At 48.3% G+C, this 14284-nt stretch overlaps 1 protein-coding gene across 1 annotated transcript in view; it reads right to left on the minus strand.

Annotated features, from left to right (window-relative positions):
• The window catches only part of LOC144767186 (hepatitis A virus cellular receptor 2 homolog), a 140798-nt gene that overhangs the window by 111462 nt on the left and 15052 nt on the right, over nucleotides 1-14284 (minus strand). The window contains exon 2 of the mRNA XM_078650748.1: nucleotides 1-5. This exon is cut by the window's left edge and continues 340 nt beyond it. Within this exon, the coding sequence (XP_078506874.1) occupies nucleotides 1-5 (5 nt within the window). The remainder of the gene's footprint in view (nucleotides 6-14284) is intronic.

Consider the following 14284-nt stretch of genomic DNA (forward strand, 5'->3'; position numbering starts at 1 on the left):
GAATCCTGCAAAACACGTACAATAATGAAGGATTAGAGGGACTAGATCATAGCGATAAACAATACCAGAGAAACACATCATATGTAAATGATTCACTCCATGTGTACGGGGTACATAGACACCTACTTCTTAACTGCAATTATTGGGATTGCAATCAACAAAATATGGGCCATGTCAATCTTTATTCATCTGATGCTAATGGGAGAGAAAGCCCTTACGTGAAATCACGACCAGCCCAGCATGCAGAAGCGCCACCTATGGTCGGCCCTTTCCATTACAACCCGAACAGCAGAAGGAGTGAAGCATCATGCCCTGCCCCTTTGCCCTACAGCACAGAGACACGCAGTGTCAGAAGAAAAGCTCTGTATTCAGCCCGACAATTGGTGACCACATGGCTTTAAGGGGGAAGATAAAAGTCGGAGGTTCTCCCAAAAGAGCAGTGGCGTAAGAAGCGTAACTAGGAATAGGAATCCTTTCTAAGAGCTATGGCCTACAAGATTAAGGGTGTGGTTTAAAACAAATAAACTAAAATCCTGAGCTTACCCATGTGTACAACCTGGCCAGCATGTTAGTGCATCTCTGTCAGTTTTCTGTTATTTCATCCAGACATATCACACAGTAATATAATTGCACCTAAAACAAGCTAAATGTGTTACTTTTGCCAATGCTTGTTAGTATATACATAAATATAAATGAGAAGCAGCAATGGTTTTGTGAATAATTAAAATTCAAAATGTTTTAATTCTGAAAATATGAGACTGTTGATTAAATATTACTTAGGTCTCTGGAAGGGGAAGTAGTCTTCTGAGTGTCTCAATGATGATGGTTCCTCCCTTCAGACCACCTTTCTTCTGCAATCATTCTGTTGGACATTAACGGCCTTTATGTCTGTTAGATCTGGGGTCTCTAGTTGGCAGAGGTAAGTACCTTTGACCAAGTAGGGACCCTTGCTTCTAGTCAGGGTGAAGGAATACACACAGTAGATAACCTCCGCTCTCCCTCTAGGTAGCTTGGCGCGAGCAGGCAGGCTTATCCCCAAGGCAATGTGTATAATATTTGCACTTAGCACAACAGTAATCCCCCATCCACCACAAACTGAGACCACACAGGTAAGTACATTTTATAAAAATATATATCTTTATCTAGTTTCAGCAAGGTAAATAAAGTAGTTGCACGATAATCACTTTGTCAATAATATGTTGATCTTAATCTTGTGGTTGCAGTTACATTCAGGAAGTCTCTTTATCAAAAACGATAGTCTCAAGTATCTTGTCTCTTCAATACCCAAAAACGAGTGATATTGATTCACTGTACCAATGTGCTCTTAAAAACGAGCAGTAAACACAATGCCCACGTATGTTTTTATATGTGGCCTTCAAGCGCTGCCAACGCCCTTTACCGCGAGGTCCAGGGACTCTTCCTTTCCCCCGGTACAGCCTCGCTCTTTCTTATGGCCCCAGGCGCACCGCGCCGAGCAGATCGCACTGGTCCCCGCCCCGCCGGTCCCCTTTCCTCTCCCGCCCGCTCTCGACAATCCAACGAGCGGCGGGGGAGGTGGTGCTGCTCACCTTGGGGGGACGGCAGGTCAGAGGTGCGGGACGCTCTTAGATTCCCTCGGCGAGGTCGGCTCTCGCGGACGGGTCATCTCCTCTCCTCCTTCTCTCCTCGCCTGGACCAGCCAATCCCGTCGCGGCTCCTGCGACGAGCCCCTCTGGACGCGAGGCCGCCAACCAATGGCAGCGCGGCCTCGCCGATGACGCTACGCTCCACGGGCCAATCCCGTCGCGGCTCTGGTGAGGGGGCTCGGCTCTCTCACCCAATCAGAGTGCGGCGGGCTCGATCTTCGTGGCGTCAACACCGGCAAAACACGGGGCACTTCCACGGGGGTTTACTGACCCCGGGCTGCGACGGTGACACGGCCCACAATTGTTTTCAGCGATTCTTGCACTGGGGAGGCCCACAAGTCTCCGGTCTGCACCCCACACGTGTCGATGAACACGTCGATCTCGGCCACACAGCAGGCTGGGTCAGCGCGGCGCCCTCACTCAAATTAGAGAGCAGCCAGTGCGCTAAGCAGTCAAACTACAGGGTTTCACGCTCTCTTCGCCACACAGCAGCTTCAGGGGGCACAGCAGAGTCTTGTAGTCCTTTGGCAACCTTTATGTCCCTGGGTTGCAGACAGGAGGCCAGCTCTTCTCAGGCCCTTGGAGATTCAAGTTGCAGACACAGCACACAGCAAAGTCTTGGCAGTTTCAAGCAGGTAGGGTCACAGCACACAGCAAAGTCCCTTTCTCCTCCTCAGCTTTCAGTTGCAACAGCAGAACAGGTCAGCCCTTAGAGCACACAGCAAGGCAATCTTCCTTCAGTTCTCCCGAAGTCCTTCTTCCAGCAGAGGTTACCTCTTGATGGTAGAATCTGATTTCCTGTAGTCAGGGGTCCTTCTCTTATACCCCAAAAAGTCTTTGAAGTCCTTTGAAGTCCTTTGAAGTCTTTGTGCAAGTGGGCCCTGAGCCCGGTCTAAACCAGTTCTGGGGGTAGCTGAGGCACTGGGGGTTTCCTGGCTTCCTTCTTCCTCTCAGTATCAGGGACAGAGGTGACAGTTGCTCAGCAGGGGGTTGGAGCCAGCTTTGTGGTCAGGCAGACACAGCCCTGTCACTATCAGGTGTGATCTCCTCCCACTTCCCAGGCAGCAGATGCTGCCTTTCATCCACGGGCTGACTCAGACAATCCCCTGGGGGCTCTGCAGCCCCTGTCACACTCAGGCCAGACAGTCAATCCACAAACAGGCCCAGGCACACAGAAAGGTTAAACAAGAGAACAGCCACTTTCTAAAAGTACTATTCTCAAACACAGGATTTAAAAACAACCTTCACTAAAAGATGTGTTATTAAATTCTGAGTTCAGGGATATCATTCACTTATGTCCCATCTTGTTCCTATGGGAAGATAGGCTGGTATCCATTGGGACCAGCCTCCCCCATGTTACTCTATGGAGCAAGATAGCCTTACAGCAGTGAGCACACAAAATGGCTGCTGCTCACTACCAGAGCATGTGACCTGCACTAGTACATGCTCTACCTTATCCATACACTGCACCCTGCCCAGGGGGGTACCTTGAGCCTTCCATAGGGGTGACTGATGTGCACAGACAGGGAAGGGTTAGTCCCAGCCAGTGGGGACACTGGCCAGGCGGACATGGCAGTCACTGACTGCACACAGGCCCTGCGCTGGCAGGCCTGAGACACCTTTGTAGGGCTACTCATGTGGGTGGCGCAATCTGCGCTGCAGGCCCACTAGTAGCATCTGTCATCACCAGCCCTGGCACACACAGTGCACTTTACTAGGGACTTCATGGTGAAACAAATATGCCAATCAGGTATACCCAATCAATATGACAATTTACAGAGGGAGCACTTACACTCTGGCACTGATCAGCAGTGGCAGAGTGTCCAAAGCATCTAAACCAGCAAAAACGAAATCCAGCACAGCATCAAAAATACATGAGTCAGAGGCAAAAAGATGTGGGAAAAACCACGCCAAAGGTGTCAGGTCTAACACGTGTCCCCTCCAGCTGAAAGTGGGGAGAACTACCCAACCTCTTGGGAGTCCTCATCACTAAGGCGGAAGAATCTGGACAGACCATCAGCATTGGCGTGTTCTGTACCAGGGCGGTGCTCCACAGTGAAGTACATCCCCTGTAGGGAAATGGACCACCTCAACAGTTTTGGATTCTCACCCCTCATCTGCATTAACCATCTGAGGGGCCTGTGGTCGGTCTGAACACGGAAGTGAGTCCCAAACAGGTAGGGCCTCAGCTTCTTCAGAGCCCAGACCACAGCGAAAGCTTCTCTTTCAATGGCACTCCATCTCTGTTCCCTGGGGAGTAGCCTCCTACTAATGAAAGCCACTGGTTGGTCTCCGCCCTCATCGTTGATTTGTGAGAGTACTGCTCCTACGCCTTGCTCTGAAGCGTCAGTTTGCACAATGAACTCACTGGAAAAGTCAGGTGCCTTAAGCACCGGTGCTGTGCACATGGCAGCTTTGAGGGCGTCAAAAGCAGTTTGACAGGCCTCAGTCCAATTAACTTTTCTGGGCTGATTTCTAGATGTCAGCTCTGTCAAAGGGGCCACAATGGTGCCATAACCTTTAACAAACCGTCTGTAATACCCGGTGAGACCTAAAAAGGCTCTCACCTCAGTCTGGGTCTTGGGGGGCTCCCAAGCCAGAATGGTATCAATCTTTGCCTGTAGGGGCGCCACCTGGCCGCTCCCCACTTGGTGTCCCAAGTACACCACAGATCCCTGCCCTATCTGGCACTTACTGGCCTTGATAGTGAGGCCTGCCTTTTGCAGAGCCTTCAACACTTCAGAGAGGTGTTGCAGGTGTTCCTCCCAAGTGGAACTGAACATCGCATTGTCATCCAGGTTGGCTGCGCTGAATTGCTCCAGCCCCGCCAGTACCTGGTTGACCAATCTCTGAAATGTGGCTGGGGCATTTTTCAACCCAAAGGGCAGGACACGGAACTGGAAGTGCCCCTCTGGCGTTGAAAATGCTGACCTCTCCTTGGCCCCCTCAGTTAAGGCAATCTGCAAGTACCCTGAAGTCAAATCAAAAGTGCTCAGGTACTGGGCAGCTCCCAACCGATCCACTAGCTCATCAGCTCTGGGGATGGGGTGCGCGTCAGTCTTGGTGACCGCATTGAGCCCACGGTAGTCCACGCAGAATCGAAGTTCTGGGGTGCCACCGGGGGTAGCAGTTTTCTTAGGCACTAAGACCATTGGGCTAGCCCAGGGGCTGCTGGAGGGCTCAATAACCCCTAGTGCCAACATCTTGGAAACTTCTTCCTTGATGCTAGCTCTGACTTTGTCAGCCACCCTGTAAAACTTCTGTTTCACAGGTAGACTGTCTCCAGTGTCCACATCGTGGATGCACCACTTGGTGACACCTGGGGTCAGGGAAAACAGGGGTGCGAACTGACCCAAGACTTGGCGACAGTCCTTCTGCTGCTCTGGGGTCAGGGTGGGTGAGAGGACCACACCATCCACTGACCCATCTTGCTCTTTGACTGCCAGGAGGTCAGGGAGAGGATCACTATCCTCCTCCCCTCCAGCATCTGTAGCCATGAGCATAGTCACTTCTGACCTCTCAAAGTGGGGTTTGAGGCGGTTCACATGTAGCACTCTCAGGGGCTGCCTGGGAGTCTTCAGGTTAACCAAGTAGGTAACCTCGCTCTTGCGCTCCACCACCTCATATGGCCCAGACCACTTGTCAGGGAGCGCACAAGGCTCCACTGGCGCCATCACCCACACTTTCTGACCAGGGTGGAACTCAACCAGAGAAGTGTTCTGGTCATACCATCTCTTCATTTCCTCCTGGCTAGCCTCCAGGTTCTCTTGAGCGAGCTTCCTGAAGCGCTTGGTCTGGTTGCGAATGGCCAGCACATAGCTGAACACATCCTGAGGGGTTTTCCCACGGGATTTCTCCCACCCCTCCTTCACCGGAGTGAGAGGCCCTCTGACAGGGTGGCCATACAGCAACTCAAAGGGACTGAACCCTAAGGATTTCTGAGGCACCTCCCTGTAGGCAAACAACAGGCATGGTAACAAGACGTCCCATTTCCGCCTCATGGGCTCTTCCAGGCCCATAATCATGCCCTTCAATGTGCGGTTGAATCTTTCAATCAACCCATTTCCTTGAGGGTGGTAAGGAGTGGTGAATTTGTATGTCACCCCACACTCATTCCACAGGGACTTCATATACCTAGAAATGAAGTTAGTCCCCCTGTCTGAGACCACCTCTCTGGGGAACCCCACACGGGAAAGGATTCCCATCAAGGCACGGCCCACAACTGGGGCTGTGACTGTCCTGAGCGGGATGGCTTCCGGGTACCGAGTGGCATGGTCCACCAAGACCAGGATAAACCTGTTGCCTAGGGCTGTCTTGGAGTCCAGGGGCCCCACGATGTCAATGCCCACCCACTCAAAAGGGGTGCTCACCACAGGAAAGGGTTGGAGGGGTGCCACGCACTTCCCTCCGCTCTTGCCACTGGCCTGGCAAGTTTGGCAAGACTTACAAAAGGCAGCAACGTGCTTCTTCATCTGGGGCCAGTAGAAATGGGTGACAAGCCTGTGATAGGTCTTGTCTTGCCCCAGATGTCCTGCGAGAGGCACGTCATGAGCCAGACCCAGTAGGAAGTTCCTGAATCTCTCGGGTACTACCAGCACACGGGCTGCACCGGGCTCAGCGAACTTAGGCTCACTATAAAGTAAGTCATCCTCCCAGTAGATCCAATGCTCCTTGGACCCCAGGCCTGCTGCCTGGTCTGCAGCCTGCTGCCGCACACCAATGAGAGAAGGGCACTCCTTCTGAGCCTGGCAGAATTCCTCCCTGGAGGGACCACACTCTTGCTGCCACTGGGACAGCTAGGGCAATTCCCCCAGTTCGGCCACCTGCTCCCCTGTAGGTTCCAGGGCATCCCCCTCAGGGTCTGCTTCCTCCTGGACCGTGGGAACGGTGGGGGCTGGTTTCCCGCGCCCTCTACCCCTTCCTCTCTTGGCAGGTCCCTGGGCCATTGTTCCAGGCTCCAGCTCTGCTATTCCGCCCTCTCTGGCTGTCATTGCACGGGTGGACACACAGATCCACGCAGGCAAACCTAACATTTCCTAGTGAGTCCTGTGCTCCACCTCTTTCCATGGAGAGCTCTCCAGGTCATTACCTAATAGACAATCTACAGGCAAGGCATCACTTACTACAACCTCCAAAATACCGGAGACCCCTCCCCATTCAAAGGAAACATTTGCCACTGGGCAGAAGCGCACTGAACTGTCAGCTGCCACCACAGGTCGGAGTACCTTGGGAACAATTTGCTCTTCAGACACCCACCGACACCTGACAGATGTCACGCTGGCCCCTGTGTCTCTCAGAGCCTCTATTTCCTGTCCATTGATGGTCACCTTCTGCCCGTATTTCTTAGTGTTTTGGGGCAGCAAGGTTTCCTGGGCCATCTATTGGTCTCCTAAAGAGACAAGGGTCATCACTGCTAACCCTTCCTCCCCACTGGAAATCAAATCCCCTCCCAAAACTACACTCGCTAACGCCGGAGTGGGAGCACCAGTCGGTGCTGATTTCTTCTTTGGACATTTGGGGGCAATGTGCCCCACCTCCCCACATGCAAAGCAAGTAGGCGGGGGCCTGTTGTCCTGCTTTCCCTTATGGGGCCCGGACTTCTTAGACTTGGGGGGTTGAGACTCCTTCTCCTGGGAACTATTTTGGGGCCCTTTAGAAGACTCCTTTTGATTATCCGTGTCCCCCCCACTCCTCTGCTGGGGACCCTGTCCACCTTTGGCTGGGGTACTTACCACCCCCTTGTGGACCCTGGTACTAGTCCAGCGGTCCGCCTCTTTAGCAAGCTCACTGGGATCAGTTAACTTGCTATCTAAAAGATGCTGGCGCAGCTCTGGAACACATAAACTACTTAAGTGCTCCCAACTAATCAAGTGACACAACCCCACATAATCAGTAACTTTGCTGCCCTTTATCCAACCTTCCAGTGCACGCGTGTACATACTCACACACTCCACCCAAGTACTTGAATCAAGCTTCTTGAAGTTCCTAAACTTCTGGCGGTACTGTTCTGGAGTGAGCCCATACCTGAGACACAAAGCCTCCTTCATAGCGGGGTAGGATAAAGTACCTGCTGCTTCTAAGGGTGCCAAGACATCCCTCCCAGAGGCCTCAAAATGCTTCCACAATCCTGCCCCCCAACTCTTCTCAGGCACTTCATTCATCTTTAAGGCAAGTTCATACGATCTAAACCACACATAAATATCCTCATCCCTCTGATAATTCTGTACCAGATCTTTTGGTATGTATACCTTACCCGCCTGTACTGGTTGTGCCCTGCCACCATTAGAACTGAACTCCACCTTTTTGAATTTAATGTCCAGCTCCCTCATGCTCAACTCATGAGCCAACTGGAGTTTCTTCTCCTCCAAAGCGAGAGCATTTCTTCTCTCCTCCGCCTCTTTCTCAGTTTCAAGGTGCAGTCTCCTCTCATCTGCTTGAGCTTTGAGTTTAAAAAGCTCAATCTCATGGGCACTAGCTCTCTGATTATCCTCCAGCTCCTCTGGAGAAATAATCCTACTGGAGTGGTTGCTGCCAGCCTTAGACGCTGGCCTCCTTACTGGCAAATCACTGGATACAAAAGCATTCTCCTGTGTGCCTCCCTCTCCAATAACAACTTCTGGATCACCATGTTTGGCCTCCCACCAGGCCCTCAGAGCTTTCCGTAACTCTTCCTTGTTTGCGCTGCCCTTCGCTGGGCATCCAAGCTGTTTGCAGTATTGCTTCAGTTGCTCCTTACTGTAGCTGAACAACTCCTGAATTTCAAATTCAAGTTCCAATTCTACTCTCACACTTGGCGCTTTCTGAGACATGATGCTTCCTAACCTTTTCCAACAAAAAGGGTTTCACCAAAAAGAAAAAATTCTTGCGCAACCTGTGCTGCTAAACTAGACTAGTGATGTACAAGAAATCACTGTAGGTCAAGTGCAATTATTAGTTCAAAATCCGCACCACTGTCCAACAATGTTAGATCTGGGGGTCTCTAGTTGGCAGAGGTAAGTACCTTTGACCAAGTAGGGACCCTTGCTTCTAGTCAGGGTGAAGGAATACACACAGTAGATAACCTCCGCTCTCCCTCTAGGTAGCTTGGCGCGAGCAGGCAGGCTTATCCCCAAGGCAATGTGTATAATATTTGCACTTAGCACAACAGTAATCCCCCATCCACCACAAACTGAGACCACACAGGTAAGTATATTTTATAAAAATATATATCTTTATCTAGTTTCAGCAAGGTAAATAAAGTAGTTGCACGATAATCACTTTGTCAATAATATGTTGATCTTAATCTTGTGGTTGCAGTTACATTCAGGAAGTCTCTTTATCAAAAACGATAGTCTCAAGTCTCTTGTCTCTTCAATACCCAAAAACGAGTGATATTGATTCACTGTACCAATGTGCTCTTAAAAACAAGCAGTAAACACAATGCCCACGTACGTTTTTATATGTGGCCTTCAAGCGCTGCCAACGCGCTTTACCGCGAGGTCCAGGGACTCTTCCTTTCCCCCGGTACAGCCTCGCTCTTTCTTATGGCCCCAGGCGCAGCGCGCCGAGTAGATCGCACTCGTCCCCGCCCCGGCCGGTCCCCTTTCCTCTCCCGCCCGCTCTCGACAATCCAACGAGCGGCGGGGGAGGTGGTGCTGCTCACCTTGGGGGGACGGCAGGCCAGGGGTGCGGGATGCTCTTAGATTCCCTCGGTGAGGTCGGCTCTCGCGGACGGGTCGTCTCCTCTCCTCCTTATCTCCTCGCCTGGACCAGCCAATCCTGTCACGGCTCCTGCGACGAGCCCCTCTGGACGCGAGGCCGCCAACCAATGGCAGCGCGGCCTCGCCGATGACGCTACGCTCCACGGGCCAATCCCGTCGCGGCTCTGGTGAGGGGACTCGGTTCTCTCACCCAATCAGAGCGCGGCGGGCTCGATCTTCGTGGCGTCAACACCGGCAAAATACGGGGCACTTCCACGGGGGTTTACTGACCCCGGGCTGCGACGGTGACACGGCCCACAATTGGTTTCAGCGCTTCTTGCACTGGGGAGGCCCACAAGTCTTCGGTCTGCACCCCACACGTGTCGATGAACACGTCGATCTCGGCCACACAGCAGGCTGGGTCAGCACGGCACCCTCACTCAAATTAGAGAGCAGCCAGTGTGCTAAGCAGTCAAACTACAGGGTTTCACGCTCTCTTCGCCACACAGCAGCTTCAGGGGGCACAGCAGAGTCTTGTAGTCCTTGGGCAACCTTTATGTCCCTGGGTTGCAGACAGGAGGCCAGCTCTTCTCAGGCCCTTGGAGATTCAAGTTGCAGACACAGCACACAGCAAAGTCTTTGCAGTTTCAAGCAGGTAGGGTCACAGCACACACCAAAGTCCCTTTCTCCTCCTCAGCTTTCAGTTGCAACAGCAGAACAGGTCAGCCCTTAGAGCACACAGCAAGGCAATCTTCCTTCAGTTCTCCAGCAGTCCTTCTTCCAGCAGAGGTTCCTTCTTGATGGTAGAATCTGATTTCCTGTAGTCAGGGGTCCTTCTCTTATACCCCAAAAAGTCTTTGAAGTCCTTTGAAGTCCTTTGAAGCCTTTGTGCAAGTGGGCCCTGAGCCCGGTCTAAACCACTTCTGGGGGTAGCTGAGGCACTGGGGGTTTCCTGGCTTCCTTCTTCCTCTCAGTATCAGGGACAGAGGTGACAGTCGCCCAGCAGGGGGGTGGAGCCAGCTTTGTGGTCAGGCAGGCCCAGCCCTGTCACTATCAGGTGTGAACTCCTCCCACTTCCCTGGCAGCAGATGCTGCCTTTCATCCACGGGCTGACTCAGACAATCCCCTGGGGGCTCTGCAGCCCCTATCACACTCAGGTCAGACAGTCAATCCACAAACAGGCCCAGGCACACAGAAAGGTTAGACAAGAGAACAGCCACTTTCTAAAAGTACTATTCTCAAACACAGGATTTAAAAACAACCTTCACTAAAAGATGTGTTATTAAATTCTGAGTTCAGGGATTTCATTCCCTTATGTCCCATCTAGTTCCTATGGGAAGATAGGCTGGTATGGATGTATGACGTTACAACGCATACTTTTACAACGCCTACCTTTACCACGCAATTTTTACAACGCAGGATCCATTACAACGAAGTACCATTACAACGCATGTATTTACAACGCAGATACCTTTACAACGCATACCATTACAACGTAAGTATTAGTAAGTATATAATATTTTTTGAAATGTAAATTAATTAAAATGTATTTAATTTAATTTAATTTAATTTAATTAATTTATTTAATTTAATTTATTTTAATTAATTTAATTTAATTAATTTATTTAATTTAATTTAATTTTAATTAATTTAATTTAATTTATTTGTATTTAATGTAATTTATTTAATTTAAATAATTTAATTTAATTAATTTAATTTAATGTAATGTAATTTAATATAATTAATTTATTTTAATTTAATTTAATTAATTTAATGTAATTTAATGTAATTTAATTAAATTAATTTAATTTAATTAAATTTAATTAATTTAATTTAATGTAATTTAATTTAATTAATTTAATTTATTTTAATTTAATTTAATTAATGTAATTTCATTTATTTAAATTTAATTAATTTAATTTAATTTAATGTAATTTAATTTAATTAATTTAATTTAATTTAATTTAATTTAATTATTTAATTTAATTTAATTTAATTTAATTTAATTAATTTATTTTTATTTAATTTAATTTAATTATTCAATTTAATTTAATTTATCCTGTACCCCTTTACCCAAAAACCCAAAACTGACCCTGAACCCTTAAAATACCCCTTTACCCAAAAACCCAAAACTGACCATGAACCCTAAAAATACCCCTTTACCCAAAAACCCAAAACTAACCCTAAACCCTAAAAATACCCCTTTACCCAAAAACCCAAAACTGACACTGAACCCTAAAAATACCCCTGTACCCAAAAACTGAAAACTGACCCTGAACCCTAAAAATACCCCTTTACCCAAAAACTGAAAACTGACCCTGAACCCTAAAAATACCCCTTTACTCCAAAACTGAAAACTGACCCTGAACCCTAAAAATACCCCTTTACCCAAAAACTGAAAACTGACCCTGAACCCTAAAAATACCCCTTTACCCAAAAACTGATAACTGACCCTGAACCCTAAAAATACCCCTTTACCCAAAAACCCAAAACTGACCCTGAACCCTAAAAATACCCCTTTACCCAAAAACCCAAAACTGACCCTAAACCCTAAAAATACCCCTTTACCCAAAAACCCAAACTTATAATATTTTTGATAAAATTATATACTTACCAATACTTACGTTGTAGTGGTATGCGTGGTAAAAGTATCTGCGTTATAAATACATGCGTTGTAATGGTACTTCGTTGTAATGGATCCTGCGTTGTAAAAATTGCGTGGTAAAGGTAGGTCGTTGTAAAAGTTACGTTGTAAAAGTTGTATACCGGCTGGTATCCATTGGGACCAGCCTCCCCCATGTTACTCTATGGAGCAAGATAGCCTTACAGCAGTGAGCACAAAAAATGGCTGCTGCTCACTACCAGAGCATGTGACCTGCACTAGTACATGCTCTACCTTATCCATACACTGCACCCTGCCCAGGGGGGTACCTTGAGCCTTCCATAGGGGTGACTGATGTGCACAGACAGGGAAGGGTTAGGCCCAGCCAGTGGGGACACTGGCCAGGCGGACATGGCAGTCACTGACTGCACACAGGCCCTGCGCTGGCAGGCCTGAGACACCATTGTAGGGCTTCTCATGTGGGTGGCGCAATCTGCGCTGCAGGCCCACTAGTAGCATCTGTCATCACCAGCCCTGGCACACACAGTGCACTTTACTAGGGACTTCATGGTGAAACAAATATGCCAATCAGGTATACCCAATCAATATGACAATTTACAGAGGGAGCACTTACACTCTGGCACTGATCAGCAGTGGCAGAGTGTCCAAAGCATCTAAACCAGCAAAAACGAAATCCAGCACAGCATCAAAAATACATGAGTCAGAGGCAAAAAGATGGGGGAAAAAACACGCCAAAGGTGTCAGGTCTAACAATGTCCCATCTGCATATCTAACACCATCACTTATTTCCTGTTCAGCGCCTCTTTTTTCAATATATGTCTTTCAGGTACTTACTTGCATCTCTTTCACTTTACCGCTCCACACACGCAGAACGCATCCACTCACCTGTAAGCCCTCCCTTTTGTTTCACTTTTGCTCTGTCAATATTTCTACAGCTGTGTACATACTTCACATACATAATCATACAATCACAATTACAATAGGTGACCATTGCACTGTACAACCTGTAGAGAGGCCAAGGGTTGCATGAGCATGCACTCTCAACATTTTTATGAGTTACTGCATGGCACTGTGAGAAACGTGCTCTGCACTCACTTCAACCTCAGAGCTCTCAACTGTAATCCGTTACAAGTACCCTCCCTCAACCTGAAGTCACACTGAAACCTAGAGGCCACTCAGTTCGCATTACGCAGCACTATACAAGAGTGATATGCCAGAGACCAATATACAGAAACATCCTGGAAAAACACAGAAAAGCAAATCAAGATTATATAAAACATGTCAAAAGTAAACATGAACAACGTCCCTGAGTACCTTAAGGATTTTTACAGTCATTGCTCAGACATCGATCATTGTTTTTCTATCAAGGTTATGGCGGTAGCTGCCCGTGGAGGGAGTTCCGTGGGGCGGTGAGGCGGGGGAGGGGCAGGGTGGGGGCGGGTAGGAAACACCGGAATATGGATGAACGGAGGTAAGTAAACAATTAAATAAATAAAACACATTTTGTTGCGTGCGCTGCATTGCATTTTGCAATAAGCATAAACCTTTGACATTAAAATTGAGAGAAGGTGGTAGCCATCTAGGGTTAAATTACAAAATGTTAAACCAGAAAATCTGGGACCAGTCCCGGCTTCCCTACTTGAACAAATTTTGTTATCCTAGGCAAATATTTTAGTTTGCAGAGCCTCCATTTTCTTCATCATCAGATATAAGAGCAACTTGCAATAAGTGAATTCAGGGTGTGCACTGTACAAACATATTTTTTATGTCTTAAGATTAACCAATTCTGCTTGTTATAGAATTTTTTTTAAATTGTAACACAGTGTCAGCAGGACACTACGGTGACCATTACCATAGACCCTAGTGTGATTCCGAACAGACACTAGTGTGAAACCCAGCACAGTGTCAGCAGGATACTACAGTGACCATTACCATAGACCCTAGTGCGATTCCGAACAGACACTAGTGTGAAACCCAGCACAGTGTTAGCAGGACCGTACAGTGACCATTACCATAGACCCTAGTGTGATTCCGAGCAGAAACTAGTGTGAAACCCACCACAGTGTTAGCAGGACCCTACAGTGACCATTAGCATACACCCTAGTGTGATCCCAAACAGACACTAGAGTAAAACCTAGAACAGTGTTAGCAGGACCCTACAGTGACCATTACCATAGACCTTAGTGTGATTCCGAGAAGGCACTAGTGTGAAACCCAGCACAGTGTTAGCAGGACCCTACAGTGACCATTAGCATAGACCCTAGTGTGAACCAAAACAGACAGTAGTGTAAAACCTAGAACAGTGTTAGCAGGACCCTACAGTGACCATTACCATAAACCCTAGTGTGATTCCGAGA

Source organism: Lissotriton helveticus, chromosome 7 (genome assembly GCF_964261635.1).
Source record: "Lissotriton helveticus chromosome 7, aLisHel1.1, whole genome shotgun sequence".
Taxonomy (NCBI): Eukaryota; Metazoa; Chordata; class Amphibia; order Caudata; family Salamandridae; genus Lissotriton; species Lissotriton helveticus.